Raw genomic sequence first — 18,171 nt, 5'->3', positions numbered from 1 at the left:
CCCCAAGTTAGTCTCCCCACTCCCCCACTCTCCTGGCCTACCGGAAGGCCTTTAAAACTCACGTGCCAGCAGACCTGGGGCTGTTTTAACATTTGCTCCGGCTGTTAATTTGAAATTGATTGGGGTATGAATGAGTATGAGTGTGAGTGTATGGTTTTAAATGGGTTTCAGATTATTTATTGGATTTTAAAAGTATTTTAAAAGTATTTTAAAAGTATTTAATAGTGGACTTTGTGTTTGAATTTGTTTCTGTCCAAGGAAAACACAGGATCTTTCTCTAGCACACAGCTAAAATGAGTCGATTTTCTTCCTGTCTTGCACTGTCCAACTTTCGCAACCATAGGAAATAGGGGGAACACAATAGAGGGGACTAACCTACATTTGATTGCCAGGCCGATGTCCTTGTATTTCCATTTTCGGCTCATGTTTATCATTGCTGTGTGATCCATGTAATCTGACGTTTTATTTCTGGGCTACATTCAGTGTTTTGAGTGATCTGTGATCCTAGGAAAGTGGATTTTTCCACACATTCTAACTCTTCACCATTAGTGTCTATTTTGGGGTTTGCTTCCTTGCAGTGGTCACGAGCTTGGCCTTTTTGACATTCAGAAAGAGGCCAAAATTCTCATTTTCTTCTTTTATATTCTTAATCAAATTTTCCAGGCCTTCTTTGGCTTTTGAAAGGAGAGTTGTATCATCAGCATATTGAAGATTGATCTTGTTTCTTCTTCCGATCTTTATCATGATTTTTGATTCTTCAAGATGTAGCTTCCTGGTGATCACTTTGACATACAGGTTGAATAAGAAAAGTCAGGGAATGCAACCTTGACATGCTTCTTTTTCTATCTTAAATCAATTGGTGTCCCCATAGAGTCTTCACACAGATCTTGTAGGGTTCTTGGTTACTTCTTATGATCAACATAGTCGAAAGCTGATTTGTAATAGATGAAGAATATGTACATGATGTTTTGATATTCTCGCCATTTGTTCTTCATACCTTGATGATTGGACAGTTCTTTCCGTTGCTTGTTTTTAACGGTGCCTTTACGAGCAATACAGGTAGTCCTTGACCTACAACAGTTCATTTAGTGACTGTTCAAAGTCACAAAAGCATTGAAAAAAGTGACTTTATGACCGTTTTTCACACTTATGCCTTTTGCAGTATCCCCATAATCATGTGATCAAAATTTGGATGCTCGGCAACTGGTTCATATTTATGGCAATTGCCATGTCACAAGGTCATGTGATCCTCTTTTGCAATCTTCTGACAAGCAAGGTCAATGGGGCAAGCCAGACTCACTTAACAATCATGTTACTAACTTCACAATTACAACGATTCAAGTAACAACTGTGGCAATAAAAGTTGTAAAATAGGGCAAAATGCACTTATCAAAAGTCTCACTTAGCAACATCCATTTTGGTTTCAATTGTGATTGCAAGTCTAGGGCCACCTGTAAATAGTGCTTGGATCTTTTTGACTTGCATAAATTCGTTCCTGGCATGTAGTCCACTTCAAGCTGTTTACATCATTCATTCCAATAAACTTCATTGTCCTTGGCTGCTCTCTGGAAAGCAAAGTTCAGACATTTTGGTTCTTCCCATTTGCCTGCTGCTTTCTCTGCCTTTTGTTGTTGTTCAGATATTTTGATTGTTTCATCTGAACGCCACTTGTAATTTTTCCCTGGCTTTTTGTATGATGTAATTCCAACAATGATCAATTGAATATCTTATCATAGTTCATCAGGCATCTTCTCATCAGTATGCAATAGTCAAGTCCATTTTTCATCCCAATTGTATACATAACAGGGATTTTGGTAACATCAAACGCATTTGGAGGGGTTGTCTTTTTAATGAGGACCCGGATTGCAGGGGCAATATGCTGGCTCTGTTAAAAAAGTGCTATTGTTAACATGTTGTAAGCCACCTTAAGTCTAAGAAGAAAGGCGGCATAAAAAAATTGAATAAATAAATAAATGTTGCATAGTTTGATTTTAATTTTGCCCATCAACAATTCATAATCTTAACCACCATTAGCCCTTGAATATGTCTTAACAATAAGGCCTGAACTGTTCCATTAATGATTATATAAGACAGAGTCATTCTGATTATGCTGAAGTCCATTTGGTGAAGTCCAAGTCTACAAACAGCACTTGTGCTGATGAAACCTTGTATATTCATGATCCTAAATCGCCATGTGGATAAGTCTTATGCACTCCTACGATTGGCAAAATTGTAGGAGAGCATAAGACTTATCTACATGGTGATGACATTAGTTTGAGCGAAAGCGGGGGTTAGGAGCTGCACGTCCTCCCAGTGGGAGGTGGGAAAGATTTGACAGGCGCCACGCTTGGCACGGCATTCCACCTTCTCAGCCGGGCTCCGGAGCTGAGGGGCGATGGAGCAAACCACGCATGGCTGGCAGCATGGCTCTCGCTCATCTTTTCTGGGCACAGCGCTGCTGCTTCTGGGCGCTGCTGCTTCTGGAACTCTTTACTTTCAGTGCATGGGACTCCCCATCCTAAGCCTGCTGTGCTTGGAGGGTGTAAGCAGCCCCTTTCGCCCAGGCTTGGGCAAGCGGACCCCCCCTCACCTCACCTGTCACTTCCAAATAGAAACATAGAAGACTGACGGCAGAAAAAGACCTCATGATCCATCTAGTCTGCCCTTATACTATTTTCTGTATTTTATCTTAGGATGGATATAGGTTTATCCCAGGCATGTTTAAATTCAGTTACTGTGGATTTACCAACCACAGCTGGAAGTTTGTTCCAAGGATCTACTACTCTTTCAGTAAAATAATATTTTCTCATGTTGCTTTTGATCTTTCCCCCAACTAACTTCAGATTGTGTCCCCTGTTCTTGTGTTCACTTTCCTATTAAAAACACTTCCCTACTGGACCTTATTTAACCCTTTAACATAATTTAAATGTTTCAATCATGTCACCCCTTTTCCTTCTGTCCTCCAGACTATACAGATTGAGTTCATTAAGTCTTTCCTGATATGTTTTATGCTTAAGACCTTCCACCATTCTTGTAGCCCGTCTTTGGACCCGTTGAATTTTGTCAATATCTTTTTGTAGGTGAGGTCTCCAGAACTGAACACAGTATTCCAAATGTGGTCTCAGCAGCGCTCTATACAGTGGGATCACAATCTCCCTCTTCCTGCTTGTTATACCTCTAGCTATGCAGCCAAGCATTCTACTTGCTTTCCCTACCGCCTGACTGCACTGTTCACCCATTTTGAGACTGTCAGAAATCACTACCCCTAAATCCTTCTCTTCTGAAGTTTTTGCTAACACAGAACTGCCAATACAATACTCAGATTGAGGATTCCTTTTCCCCAAGTGCATTATTTTACATTTGGAAACATTGAACTGCAGTTTCCATTGCTTTGACCATTTATCTAGTAAAGCTAAATGGCATCCATCACAAGATGTGTGTCCTACCTGGGACTTCTAGCTCCATTGCATTCCTCAGTGTTGTGTACAGGGAAGGAAGCCTATTGTACCAGCAAAAGAAAACTTCTTGCAAGTTTGAGAAGTGATTGAACTCGTGAGAAGGGTTTTTTTGCCAGTACAATGGGCTTCCTTCCCTGGATGGTGGAACACGACGGAGCTACAAATCCCAGGTAGGAATTTGGTTAACCACAATAACAAGGATTGCTGTTGGCTAAGGATGTAGCAATGTGATATTGCACATTATGACCACATCACTTAGTAAAAGGTAATTCTGGGCTACAGAGAAGGGCGGCATACAAATCTAATAAATAAGAATAAGAAATAAGAATAATTACCACCACAACTTGAGGACTATCTGTATTTGCCATGTTTCTTAATTGGAAGTGTTTGTTTGTTTGTTTGTTTTATTGAATTTATATTGCTGCCTATTCATCCATGGCGACTCAAGGTGGCTTACAGAATATAAAACCATTTAAAACAATAAAAACTAACAAAAGGATTATACATTAATATAATCCAATGTAGCAAAATGATTTTTAAGTAAAAGTGTTTTTCAAATGTTGGGAGAAAATAATTATCTTTCGTTCAGTGCTTTTGTGTATAAAAGATATTTAGTTTTCATATAGCAAAAATGCATGTAATGCCTCTATTCAGGAAATAATAATTTTTAGTATGCCAAATGGGGATAGGTGTAGATGTTCAGTAGAACCCTGAAATACAAAACCACATTTGGGGAGATAGAGAGTTCTCTATCTCATTCACCCAGAGGTGGGTTCATACCATTCCATAGAACCATTAGTAACTTGGGGGCCTGTGTTGCTGGAACCCACAGCGATCCAGGCCTACCATGCCCCCAAGCCAGTTCACTCAGTGCCATAGGCACTGCCATCTTGTTTTTCACTTCTGCACATGCACAGAAACTTTTTAAAAGAACAGTGCATGTGTGCATATTGCATCCCTGAGCAAACCAGCAGTAGAAGAATCCAAAACCCGCCTCTGCATTCACCCATTCTTTTTGAAGTTTGTGTTACTAAATTTGGTTTTCCAACCAGGCTGCTGCAGTCTGCGAAAAGGTGAAACACACTGTGGATATTCCATAAAACTGAATTAGCCATGTATGGCTATTTCACACTAAATGCATAAAGCTCCCAAAGGGCAGTTTACAAAAATGTTATCTATACATGACTTGAAGGAAACTGAAGTTTCATTTATTTTCTTTTGAAATGGCTAAATACCCCAAATGATGTAATAGTAGGAATCCACGGATGTGCTAATAACATGGTTTTGAGATGATTAAATATTTTCTGTGTAGTTACAAGGCTAGATATGTCAAGAATAGTGGTCAGCTGCTGAACCAAATTTTCAGATTAGTCTGGATGCATTTGGAGCCCTTGGTACATGACTTCCTGCAGGATATGTTTTATTCTGTATGTTGTCTCTGCTGCTGTCATGTCCATTTAATCCTAGGTGAAAACATGCTGCTTTTTTTAATAATATGGCTCTTCTCCATAGCTTCGAGCATAGTTGGAACTCTGGCTGTAATTCAGATTCAGCAGGCAAGCAATCCTCTCAAATCTAATATTTATTGTCTAACCCAATCATCAGATTTTTAGTAGGTCTGCAGTCATTATACTTCATTTATACAGTGGTACCTCATGATACGAACCCCTCGTCATACAAACTTTTCAAGATACGAACCCAGGGTTCGGAATTTTTTTGCCTCTTCTTACGAACTTTTTTCACCTTACGAACCTGCCGCCGGCCGCTGGGATGCCCCACCTCCAGACTTGAGTTCCTCCCGTTCTTTCCCACCCTGTCCTGCCCCATTCTGCCCTCTGGATCTCCATGGGTTTCCTCCGTTTTTCTCCCCTCTTTCCTGCCCCATTCTCCCCTCTGGATCTCCATGGGTTTCCCTCCCCCCACTCCGTTCGCCTCAGCTTCGTCTGCCGGCAGCTTTTTTTTTTAAAACCTTAATGTTTTGGATTTTCCTAATTGGCTTGCACGCATTATTGGCTTTTCCATTGATTCCTATGGGAAACATTGTTTCATCTTACGAACTTTTCACCTTACGAACCTCGTCCTGGAACCAATTAAGTTCGTAAGAACTTCTGTACTTCCCTTGCTTCTTTTTGTTCTTCTCAGAAGCAAGCATAAAATTAACAAAAGCAGTTCTGTAAGTTTTCAGCATAATTTAGCTTGGAGAAATTATTTAATGTTTATGACATGATTAGCATTGTTCCTAAATATATGGATAATATATATTACTAGTAATCTTTCCCCAAAGATTTCATGGGAAATTTAAACATATATCCTGAAATTGTGTGTGTGTCAGTCCGCCTATCTGTTTGTTTATAGAAATTTATTTTATTTTTACAAACAACTCAAGGTTGTGAATACAGTATATCCAACACATTCTTCCTAACATTCTTTGTAATATGTCCAGCCACAAATGAAAATCTCAATTAGCAACCCAATGAACAAACTAACAACAACAATAATAATAATAATAATAATTTATTAGATTTGTATGCCACCCCTCTCCGAAGACTGGGAGAAACCCAGTATTTTAAAATGTGCTTAATAAAATCAGCCTTTTCAAATTAATCTGATAAGCTGAAGAAAAAATATGTAGCATTAGTTTATTGTTGAGGGATTTACTTCACCACCATTTGAGCCATTGAGAACAACTAGTTTCCAGTTCCTGATGTTTAAGATCACCTTCCTGGTGGCAATTACATCCGCTGGGAAGAATCCTGGAGTTGGCGGCTCTTTCAGTTTGCAATGACTTGTATATATCCCATCCTAACAGGGTGGTTCTCACATTGGACCCATTAACTCATGGTTTCATAGAGCCCAGGATTTTATGTTATATGACTTTTGTCCAAATCCTGTCCACCCTCTAGAGCCGTGATGGCAAACCTATAGCACGCATGCCAGAAGTGCCCTGCAGAGCCATTTCTCCCAGCACATTGACCTGTCACTCATTGCTCTTCTGTGTTCTGGTGTGTGGGAGGGTGGGGTGCATTGCATTATGGGTGTGCATAATGCAATGCACCCCACATGCTCCCTCTTGGCACGCAATGGGAAAAAGGTTTGCCATCACTGCTCTAGAGAAATAGAAACAGCACATTTTGGATGTCAGGAGGGCCCTCCATAGATATATTAAATGGACTGCCATTTCTGAAAGACTGAATCTTTATTTGTCTCATTTCACCTGACATCTATAGGAAAGAAGGTACCTCCTTTAAGCCACTGGCTGATGGTTTGTATTGCAAAGGCCTATGAGGTGCAGGCTAAACTGCTACTAGGTCCTATAACAGCTCATTCAACCAGAAGTGTTGCTATGACAGCAGCTTGGGCAATGCAAACCTCCCTTGAGGATATTTGTAGAGTTGCGATGTGGACATCACCACCACCATTTTATTAGATATTACCGATTTGATACTTTTGCATCCGCAGAGGCCTCCTTTGACAGAGGTGCTGCAGAGGATTCACTCCTCCTCAGGGACCCTGGACTAACTTTCCTGCCCTTAAGACATTAAGCTTGGGTGCATTCCATGCTTGGACTCTCCAAGCAGCGCACAGGAGAAGGATCAACTATGTGCTCTGCAGAATAGTCCAAACCCACCCTGAGGTGGGTACTGGGCCATGATCTGAATTTCATTGGACTTACTTACGTTTGGACACCCTGCAAGGCTATGCCTTCATAAAATAACTGACTCAGAGGAGCCAACGAGGAGGCGTGGCCAGATATTTCTTACTCAGTCCCTGGGCAAACAGACAGAAGTTAACCCATGCTTGGACTTTCCCGCAGGGCATATAGAAAGAACATTCAGATATGACTAATGCTTCTTTTAAAGCCACAGTTTTTTTTTAAAAAAATGGAACTTCTGTACAATATTTCACACGAGACAAGCTTGTAAGAACTGAATAAGCCTTTTATTTGGAAAATGAAGTAAAATGACTAGAAAAATAGCCTTGGAGGTCATATGTTGCAAAGCTGACTACAAACGTGGTATTGAGATCTTGGAAAATTTGGAGGCATAAAAATATTTTTGTTAATTTTTTATAATTCAAAATAAGAAAGCAGTCAAGAGAAGGTGTTAAAAAGTGGACCTATTTCAGCCACTGCTTTGTAATGTACAGTACTGGCAAAAATAGAACATTTCCCAACATTTTCTGTAAAATAAGAGACTTTCTATTTTTGCTTTTGGGATTTTTCCTCAACATTTCCTTGGTATCAAAATCTGGAGGAGAGATCAACTAGAACCAGTATGGATTAACCACCCACACTTCATCTTACTACAGGTCATCAATAAGTACAATCAAAACCATATGAATACCTGTATTATATCCCAGTCTTCATTCTGTTTCCTAACTGGAAGAACCTGTTTTCCATTCATCAAAAAATTGCTCATGTAAAATAACTCCTTGATGATAGTACTGTAGTTCCAAAATGAAATGAAATAAGGAGCGATAGAGCCAAACTAGACATCTTGTTGCATTTAATACCCCCTGTTTCTTTCTTACAAGGCCCGTGGATAGTATAAATCATAAGGATTAAAAGGGCATAGAAAAATCTTACTTTTGTACTTTCTACTCCTTGCTACTTTCAAGATGAAAATATCTTTCCTGACAAAGACTGTGTCCGTGCTTCTATTGTCTGTGGATAGTTATCACTTGTACAGTGATGTATCCCTGATAAATATTTATCTTGCTGTTTTAATCACCTCGATTCTCCATGCTACAGAAATGCTATTTAAAGAGAAAAAGGGAAAAAAGAGGAAACAAAAAATGTAGTCATGTGTTTATGATCATGTCTACTATGCCTGTCATATGATGTATCATAAATGGTAGTGAATCAACATTTTGGAGGGTTGAAATTTTCCATTATTGTTAAACAATCTTTAAAATAGCTTTTTAAATAACATAATGGTTATAGTACAATTGTAATTATCTCACTAAATGTACATAATTAAAGCAACATTTTACAGGTAATTTAAGTTTAAGTTTAAGTTTAATCAGATTTGTATGCTGCCCCTCTCCGCAGACTCGGGGCAGCTCACAGCCTATTAGTGGACCTTTAGCCTATTAGTGGACCTTGAAGTAAAATGTGGAAATGCAAAATTAAAACTTTTTACATATTTATGAGAATTTGTCATCCTCTTTATTTAGCAACTCCACAGAGTCCATAAACCTACAAATAAGTGCATATATTTTATTGGACAAAAAATAAGTGCTTTAGCTGTCATCCATTTAGCCCTGGCTGCTTTTAAAGAAAGTAAGTTGAGAAATTCATTATTTTCCAGATACAAATGCAATCCTACCCAGTCTATTTGGACATTCCATTGGATTCAGTATAACCTTCTAGATTATATATAAATAGAACAATTTTGGACAACTAAATTTTAATAATCCTTAGAAAAAGAATCTAATATGCATTATTTTCAGGAAAATTTCAAGTAAATCTTTACTACGTATAGGAATCATAGAATAGAATAGAATTTTTTATTGGCCAAATGTGATTGGACACACAAGGAATTTGTCTTTGGTGTGTATGCTCTCAGTGTACATAAAAGAAAAGATGCATTTGTCAAGAATTATGAGGTACAACGCTTAATGATTGTCATAGGGTACAAATAAGCAATCAGGAAACAATATTCATATAAATCATAATGATACAAGCAGCAAGTTACAGTCATAAGTGGGAGGATATGGATGATAGGAACAATAAGAAGACCTAATAGTAATAGAAATGCAGCCTTAGTGAATAGTTTGTTCTATAGCATCGAAGTTGAAACAATTTATGTCCGGGATACGAGGGGTCAATAAATATTTTCATGGTCCTCTTTTTTGTGAATAATTAATATGTAAATACAGTGATCCCCCGCTCGTTGCGAGGGTTCCGTTCCAGGACCCCCCGCAACGAGCGGGTTTTCGCGAAGTAGCGCTGCGGAAGTAAAAACACCATCTGCGCATGTGCAGATGGTGTTTTTACTCCCACAGCGCTAGCGAGGAGCCGAAGATTGGGGGCGGGGCGGCTGTTTGCCGCCGGCATGGAGGGCTTCCTAGCAGCCCCCCAAACCCGGGTTGGGGGTCCGGGGGGCGCTGGCTCTCGGCGCTTTCGAGCTGAGTCCGGGAGCGAATTCGCTCCCGGACTCAGCTCGAAAGCGCCGAGAACGAACGGCAAGGAACGGCTTGTCCACGCCGTTCATTCTCGCCGCTTTCGAGCTGAGTCCGGGAGCGAATTCGCTCCCGGACTCAGCTCGAAAGCGCCGAGAACGAACGGCAAGGAACGGCTTGTCCACGCCGTTCATTCTCGCCGCTTTCGAGCTGAGTCCGGGAGCGAATTCGCTCCCGGACTCAGCTCGAAAGCGCCGAGAACGAACGGCAAGGAACGGCTTGTCCACGCCGTTCATTCTCGCCGCTTTCGAGCTGAGTCCGGGAGCGAATTCGCTCCCGGACTCAGCTCGAAAGCGCCGAGAACGAACGGCAAGGAACGGCTTGTCCACGCCGTTCATTCTCGCCGCTTTCGAGCTGAGTCCGGGAGCGAATTTGCTCCCGGACTCAGCTCGAAAGCGCCGAGAACGAACGGCAAGGAACGGCTTGTCCACGCCGTTCATTCTCGCCGCTTTCGAGCTGAGTCCGGGAGCGAATTCGCTCCCGGACTCAGCTCGAAAGCGCCGAGAACGAACGGCAAGGAACGGCTTGTCCACGCCGTTCATTCTCGCCGCTTTCGAGCTGAATCCGGGAGCAAATTCGCTCCCGGACTCAGCTCGAAAGCGCCGAGAATGAACGGCGTGGGCGGGCGAAGGGCGGGCGGCAGCGAGGAGTTTGCGTGGGCGGTGGGGAAACTCCTCGCTGACGCCAGCAAGAGGGGGAAGACTCAGGGAAGCCGCCCAGCAGCTGATCTCCCGGTTGCCATCTACGCATGCGTGCCCACGGGCACGCATGCGTAGATGGTATTTTGACTTCCGGGTTGAAAAATAGCGAAGTACCCTGTTCGCAATGGTTGGGGACGCAATAAACGGGGGATCACTGTAATGAATAAATGAATAGACACGGAGGCATGGTTAAAAACATAGAAACAGAAGACTGACGGCAGAAAAAGACCTCATGGTCCATCTAGTCTGCCCTTATACTATTTCCTGTATTTTATCTTACAATGGATATATGTTTATCCCAGGCATGTTTAAATTCAGTTACTGTGGATTTACCAACCACGTCTGCTGGAAGTTTATTCCAAGGATCTACTACTACTTGCAAGCAAAACATTTCCAAGCTAGGAAAATCTCTCTCTGGGTATGAAGCCTCTGTGTTCCTCCCTGTTCACACCTGCATTTATTTTTTGTAGCAAATTTCTTGTGCACCAGGTACAAAAGATTAACTTAGCTAACTTAGTAACAATGCGATAAATTGTTAATATATAACAATATACAAACAGATCATATCAAGGTGTGATTGCTAATTGAATACAAGAGTCTTTAATTAACATTTACCTTAGATAAACAGAAGAGTGTTTAATTAATGACAGCCAAGATAAGCATTTCGTATCTTTGGCAATTATTGACAGTCTACAGTTACGGTAGTAAAAAAAATAGTAAAATCTGAACACCTATATCTCATCTTTCACCAATTTTTTTTTCCACATATGGCAAGGAAAGCCATTACACATGAGAATAATCCTTGGTGTAGAATTTCATTGCTATGGCTTTGTAGCTGTGCTCATGAAGTTTTCTTGACAATGTATGCTATGCCTTCCTCCAGGATGATTTTTCCAGTATAACTCAGAATCCTAACATTACTTGGTCATCTCCTATCTTAATTAATATTTGGACAGGAGATCACCAAATAAAGATAGAATTCTGGGCCAAGTGTTGGTTTGTTTTTTTTCAATTAAGATCAGCTAAGAACAACTAGGTGCTTCCACCTAGCGGGACCACAAGTGTATATGCACAGAAATTAAATGAATCTACAGTGATTGAATTTTTAAAACACAAGTTTGCTGCTGTTGAACTTAATCCCTTCTTTCTTCCTTTCCTAAAAGGAAATCTATCTATACTAAAAGTCTCAGAGTAACTGATGTTACCTTCTATGATTTGATAATCAAACAATGGTTAAGTTCTTGATTTGCTATTTTATTATTTCCACAGATAACTGACATTCTTGCTTAATTGCTTTCTACTCTTTATCTGACAGATACATATCTGCTTATTTTATGTTGATTTTAAATAGATTTCACTCTTTTGCCATAGCTTAAAGAAAATTTCAGCACTGCAGTTCTGATTTAAGTTTCATATGCAGGTTAAGAAAATGGGGTGAAAGTGCAATGTCATACTTCAGATATAATGGGGAATTATTTAAATTATCAATGTACGTGCTGAAGGCAAGCATGCCTTTAAACTATTACGATGCAGTTCAGTTAGAATGTGGGCTTTCTTCAGGAAATGCATCAATTAAAACTGCATTGCCTCCCTTGGGAAGGTGCAGCCAAAGTCCAGAGGATGTATGAACTTTTAAGTTGCATATTGTTTTAATAAATCCCTTTTCCCACAAGTTTGACTATTCTTTTAATTGTTCATTTGTATTTATTTTATGTTTGACTTTTTAGGGGAAGTGTGTACATATAAATTATACTGGAAAAAGATGTAATGGCAAAAAAGTTTAGGAAGCCTGAATTAGATAAGGAAATTAAATAAAGTATTCTTCGGTTAAAGTATAAACTTTACATAGAACTTCAAAATACATATTTTCTTCAGGAAAATTCAGGCAAAATATAAATATAACATTGAACAGTGAAAACATATTTTTAAATTTTCTACTAGGCTATCTGGCCTTTGATGGAAACTAGATATTACGGATAGTCCTCAACTTATGACCAGTCACTTAGCAACTGCTTGAAGTTACAACGGATTCCAAAAAGGGTACTTGCAATCTGGATTTGAAGTTTTGACAGCTCCACAGTCACATAATTGAATTGGAGGTTTTGAGAGGATGGAACATCTATTAGTGGTTCTCAACCTTTCTAATGCCACAACCCCTTAATACAGTTCCTCACGTTGTGGTGACCCCCAACTATAAGTCTAGCATCAATTCTCCCAACAGAGCTTTAAGCTGATTGGCAGGAAGGTCAGGGGGACACCCCCACTGTAAATGTCTGATTGGTCGGATTGTAAAAATATGTTTCAAGGCGCCAGAATAGAAGCTTTAGTTCCTAACACCATGGGAAATTTGTCTTATTCCATGGTCTTAGGTGAGCCCTGTAAAATGGTCATTTGACTCCCAGAGGTCCCTACTCCCAGGTTGAGAATCACTGATCTATATAAATAAAAATGTAAATGTCCAACTCTATGAAAGTTCTTCACCGATTGCTTTGAAATTTTGACAGAGAGTTGCATTCAATTACAAACCTTTTTATATACCAGAACTATATAGATGTCACACCTGTGACTGATGAAAAACATAGCAGCCCCAGTTTCATTGGCTGGTGAAAAAATATAGCAGCCATGTTTTCATTGGCTGCTGATAATTTCAAACAATGAGAATGGTCCGGTTAGGGGAAGATGGGCACAGCCTTGCAAAAGAGAGAGATCCAAAAAAGAGGAATTAATTTATATAGATAAATGAAAGCAGAGGATTATTATATAGCCATACGGCTTGGTAGCACAGGATGGTTACATAGCCATACAAATCTTGTACAGTGTACAGTCACCATGGGCCTTGCTGCTTAATGGTTTCAACTGCCACAGGACAATCTCCTCAGAACATAAAGGAACTATAGATTATAGCCATAGCTGTAAACTAAACACCGCCATCTACTGGCTGAATAATTCTGTGGTTGTTGCAATCTATATAAATAACAATGTAAATGTTCATTAGTTCATGATCTAAAATCTCCGAAAATTCATCACCAATTGCTTTGAAAATTGCTCTAAAACCCTGGGGTTTGCCTCCTAAACATTGCATACTTGGGTGGAACCAAGAACCCTGCGAGTTAGGCCACTCTTACCTTCTTTTTGCACATAGGTCGGGCTGGTCTCAAAGCAGGGTGGAACAGGGAGAGGGAGAGAGAGATGTCCAAATGTCACCTTGCTCTCTAATGTTAATCCCTTCCATCTCTGTTCTGAATAAATTGAGGAAGGGTTGGTCTAGAAGATCTTCAAGGTTCCTTCCAATTCTTATTCTGAATAAACCCAGGGGAAGAGTCTTCTCTGTGGTGGCTCTGACCCTCTGGAATCAGCTCCCTCCAGAGATTAGAACTGCCCCCACCCTCCTTGCCTTTCGTAAACTCCTTAAAACCCACTTCTGCCGTCAAGCATGGGGGGGACTGAAACATCTCCCCCTGCCTATGTAGTTTTTTGTGTATGATGACTGTATGTATGTTTTTATATATTGGGGTTTCTTGTTTTTTAGACTTTTTAAATGTATTATTGTTATTTTAGATTCCAACTATTAGATTTGTTATTATATATTGTTTTTATCATTGCTGTAAGCCGCCCCGAGTCTACGGAGAGGGGCGGCACACAAATCTAATAAATAATAATAATAATAATAATAATAATAATAATAACAACAACAACAATAACAATAAACAATAAATAAAAATTGAGCAGGGGGTTGCACTACAAGACCTCCAAGGTTTAGCCACAGCAACATGTGGCTGGGTAAATATGTTCTGGCTTGGGCAAGTTCAAATTAACAAAAGCAGAAATAAATCATGCCAATATAAAATGCTAATAAACATTAAATGGAATCATCTTTATGTTCTGTCTGGGTGCCCCCAGACTTCAACACCAACTGGAAAAAACAGCCAGATAAAAGCAAAGGCACTTTATAGTTTGAAAAATAAACACAGAGAAAAACCTGTTCTTCCCAACAGGCAGGCTATGAGGCTTCACAGCAGAGTCCTGACGGCCAGACAATACAGCAGACTTCTTGCTGGCACACACACCACTGTAGAGAATAAGACCCACGCCTTTCCCCCAAGGTTTCAGCCTTCAAGGCCACAAGCCAGAATCAGAGACGCCAAAGATCACAGCCAGGTCCCAGGACTCCCAAAGATAATACTCCACAATACAGGAAGGGTGGGTCTGCCTTTTCAGCCTTTCTGGGGAGAACCACACCCAAACCCAGCTGTTGCCTATTTAGGGCTGGAAATACCTGACTAATTGTCCCCTTCGTTGTGCTGCTCTTCTCTGCCTGAGATCAATGATGGCTTGTGCATTTTCATCTAAGGACTCCAGGCTGCTTGCTGGGGAGAGCTCCACCCCGGGGGACTCAGGCTGTTCTCCCTCTCCCTCGGCCTGATATTCCTCCTCCCCGTCTGCCTGGGCCTCCTCCTCCTCCTCCTGTTCCTCATCCTCCCCCTCTGAGCATGGAGCCGGCAGAGGTTCAGCTGTTCCCTGAGGAGCCTCAGACGGAATCACAACACTTTAGAACTTAGAATACAATAGAAGCTATATTTAGAAAATTGTAAAATCATGTATTGTTCATATTCAATGCCGGCATATTTTTCCTTGTTGAAAAGAATGTATTTAAAACCTCCTCTGTTCCCCTCTCTTGTTATTCTTAGGTAAACATCTTTGACCACGATGAGTTGGAGTTTCTTGACCCGTCTACTTGAGGAGATCCACAATCATTCCACATTTGTGGGGAAGATCTGGCTGACTGTGCTGATTGTATTCCGCATTGTTCTCACGGCTGTGGGAGGAGAATCCATCTATTACGATGAACAGAGCAAATTTGTTTGCAATACAGAGCAGCCAGGTTGTGAAAATGTGTGCTATGATGCTTTTGCCCCTCTCTCTCATGTGAGGTTTTGGGTATTTCAGATCATCCTAGTCTCTACTCCCTCAGTAATGTACTTGGGCTATGCTGCTCACAAAATAGCTCGGATAGTGCAACATGGTGAACTGGAACGGAAGTTGCGAAGCAAACCTCTTCAGATGCGTTGGAAACAACACCGGGGTTTAGAAGAAGCAGAAGACGATAATGAAGAAGATCCAATGATGTATCCAGAGATTGAGGTAGAGAGTGAACGAGAGAACAAGCAAAACCCATCCGTCACAAAAATAAAGCATGATGGCAGGAGGCGAATCCGAGAGGACGGGCTCATGAAGATCTACATCTTTCAACTGCTGAGTAGGACTATGTTTGAAATTGGCTTCCTGATAGGCCAGTATTTACTCTACGGATTTGAAGTCAGCCCAACGTTCATTTGTAGCAGGAATCCGTGTCCCCATACTATTGACTGTTTCATTTCAAGGCCCACAGAAAAAACCATATTCCTACTCATCATGTATGGTGTGAGTGGCCTGTGTTTACTTCTGAACATCTGGGAAATGCTTCACCTGGGATTTGGCACCATTCGGGACACGTTGAATAACAAACGGAAGGAGCTAGAAGACTCGGGAACCTATCATTACCCTTTCATTTGGAATACCCCATCAGCTCCTCCAGGCTACAATATTGCCATGAAACCTGACCAGATACAGTATACAGAGTTGTCTAATGCCAAAATAGCACACAAGCAGAATAAAGCCAATATTGCCCAAGAACAACAATATGGCAGCAATGAGGAGAACATTCCCACTGAACTGGAGAACATCCAGCGAGAAATCAAAGTAGCTCAGGAACGCTTAGATCTTGCCATCCATGCATATAATAATCAGAATAATCCATCCTGTTCCAAGGAGAAGAAGCCCAGGGGCAGTTCAAACAAGAGCAGTGGCAGTAGTAAATCAGGGGATGGGAAAACTTCTGTTTGGATTTGATGCTGTTCACTTGACGGAGAATGCTACTCTTTTCTTGTAGCATATTATATCTAGCCAATTGGGTGCGAAATAATTTCCAGTAAAAAATAATTGGCCTTGCTAAAGTTCAGAGATTTTTCGTGCTGCTAAATGGTACTGTGCAAAAGAACAGAAGAAAAAAGTAGTTGTGCTTACAAACACATTCATATTTCTTCCAAATATGCAGAAGTCCCAGGAATTTTTTAATTATTTTTGTTAAAACAGTTTACACTGTATGTACAGTATTATGGTACCTTTTATTATGCACATTTTTGTATTTGTATATTGGATATCTCAGTTATACATTTTATATTAAAAGGAATCAAATAGGAATTTTCAATATTTTTCTAAAGCATTTTTCTCCTCACCTGTCGTAGAGATGGTTGATTTATTTTGAATTTCATAGAGGTTTGAATTATGGAACAGATAATTCTGGATGACTGTCATGAACAGATGTAACCCCTTCTGCATTCTTGTCCCAGCCAAATAAATTAAATACTAGGGTAGTGAAATAAGTCTTCAGATGTAGTCAGATATTTTTTTCCTGTAGTGAATATCCTTGAATATTAGTGGGGAGAGGGAAACGAATGTTAGACTGCCTGCTTGTAGCACTTCAGTTTATGAGTCCTCCGAGAAAAAAGTGCCTGGAATTGACAATGTTTTCTGAATTAAAAAAAAGTAAGAGTTCAACCACTGTGAAAATAAAACTTATATACCTGATGTTAATTTAAAACATGTTTGATACTGCAAAGTAGGGAAAGCAATTGGCTATATGTCTAGATAATTTATACTACAGTCCTCATATTACTGACTTAGGTTGAATTCTAGCTCAAAAATCTAGATTGCCTATCCCCGATTTAGGAATGACTTCACAATTCTTAATCTTGTGAACAATTTAGAGTCTAGAAAAAAATTAATCAAGTTAAATTATTGTTGAGACAAAGGTCTGCTTTCTTGAAACTTGAACCAGTATTCAAATGGTGGTGGTGGTGGGGGAATCTTGATTTAAGTAAATATAAACACTTGAAGTGTTTTTGACTGAAGTGTTTGAAGTGTGAATTGTTACTTTAAAGGTATGTGATGTACAACTTGGTTCTTCAGGAAGTTCTTTATTGTGAGGAGCACAGAATTGTGAATTTGAAGTAATGGAAAAATTGTACTTTAACAAATCTATTTATTTTAGCAGTCTCCAAGGTCAGTCTTCCTCCTTGGTCTTTTAAATTCCTGTCCCGTTATTAATGTATTGCTTGCAAAAAGCAACAGGAAGCTATTTGGGAGCATATATTCTAGTCTTGTGAATCTGCAGGCTGTTATAATTAAATACATAGATCCTTTGAAGGAGTTTCAGCTCAAAATAGCAAACTGGAAATCTTCCTTCTTTCCTAATAAGATGACAAAATAATTAGTTATGGGCTTTTGGAGTTTGCCCATTATTTGGTTCATAGGTTCAATGTATTAGAATGGCTGTGGTTTTATCTATTATGGTGCTGAGCTGACAACATTTGCAAAATTTGGTAATACAGTTTGGATTTAATGTAATACATGCTGATTAGAAAATGGCCTTGTGTATTTTACTTCATTCAAGATACAGTAAAGTCTAAATTAAAAGTAGTGGGCAGTAATGACACTATTCCCAAGTGCTTGCCATTTTTCTTACTGCTGTGATACGATCACTGAATAAACTAGATTTGCAGAACCTATTAGAAATCTAATACCTATTTAAGTGGAAAATGGGGTTGTGTCCAAATTTAGATGCATTCAACCCATTTTTGGTAGCAAATGGACTGCTTGAAATAGATACTGGTTGGGGATACTTTACAAGCAGGATAGACAATGTGAGGGAGGACGGGTACTTCCAAAATTGGACAGGCATCTCTTTTTTTGTGTGATATTCAAATTATACTGGATACATCCTAACTATT

General features: G+C 39.9%; 1 protein-coding gene across 3 annotated transcripts in view; it reads left to right on the top strand.

The window, feature by feature from the left end:
• GJC1 (gap junction protein gamma 1) overlaps positions 1-16,586 on the top strand; it is a 36,151-nt gene extending 19,565 nt beyond the window's left edge. For all 3 annotated transcript variants that reach the window (XM_070729772.1, XM_070729774.1, XM_070729773.1), the window contains one exon: positions 15,031-16,586. In XM_070729772.1, coding sequence (XP_070585873.1) covers positions 15,050-16,231 — 1,182 coding nt within the window. In that variant the 5' untranslated portion in view covers positions 15,031-15,049 and the 3' untranslated portion in view covers positions 16,232-16,586. The remainder of the gene's footprint in view (positions 1-15,030) is intronic.
• The last annotated feature ends 1,585 nt before the right edge of the window (positions 16,587-18,171 follow it).

Source organism: Erythrolamprus reginae, chromosome Z (assembly GCF_031021105.1).
Source record: "Erythrolamprus reginae isolate rEryReg1 chromosome Z, rEryReg1.hap1, whole genome shotgun sequence".
Taxonomy (NCBI): domain Eukaryota; kingdom Metazoa; phylum Chordata; class Lepidosauria; order Squamata; family Dipsadidae; genus Erythrolamprus; species Erythrolamprus reginae.
Note: the sequence above shows the minus strand (reverse complement) of the source record. Positions and strands in the feature narration are given on the sequence as shown.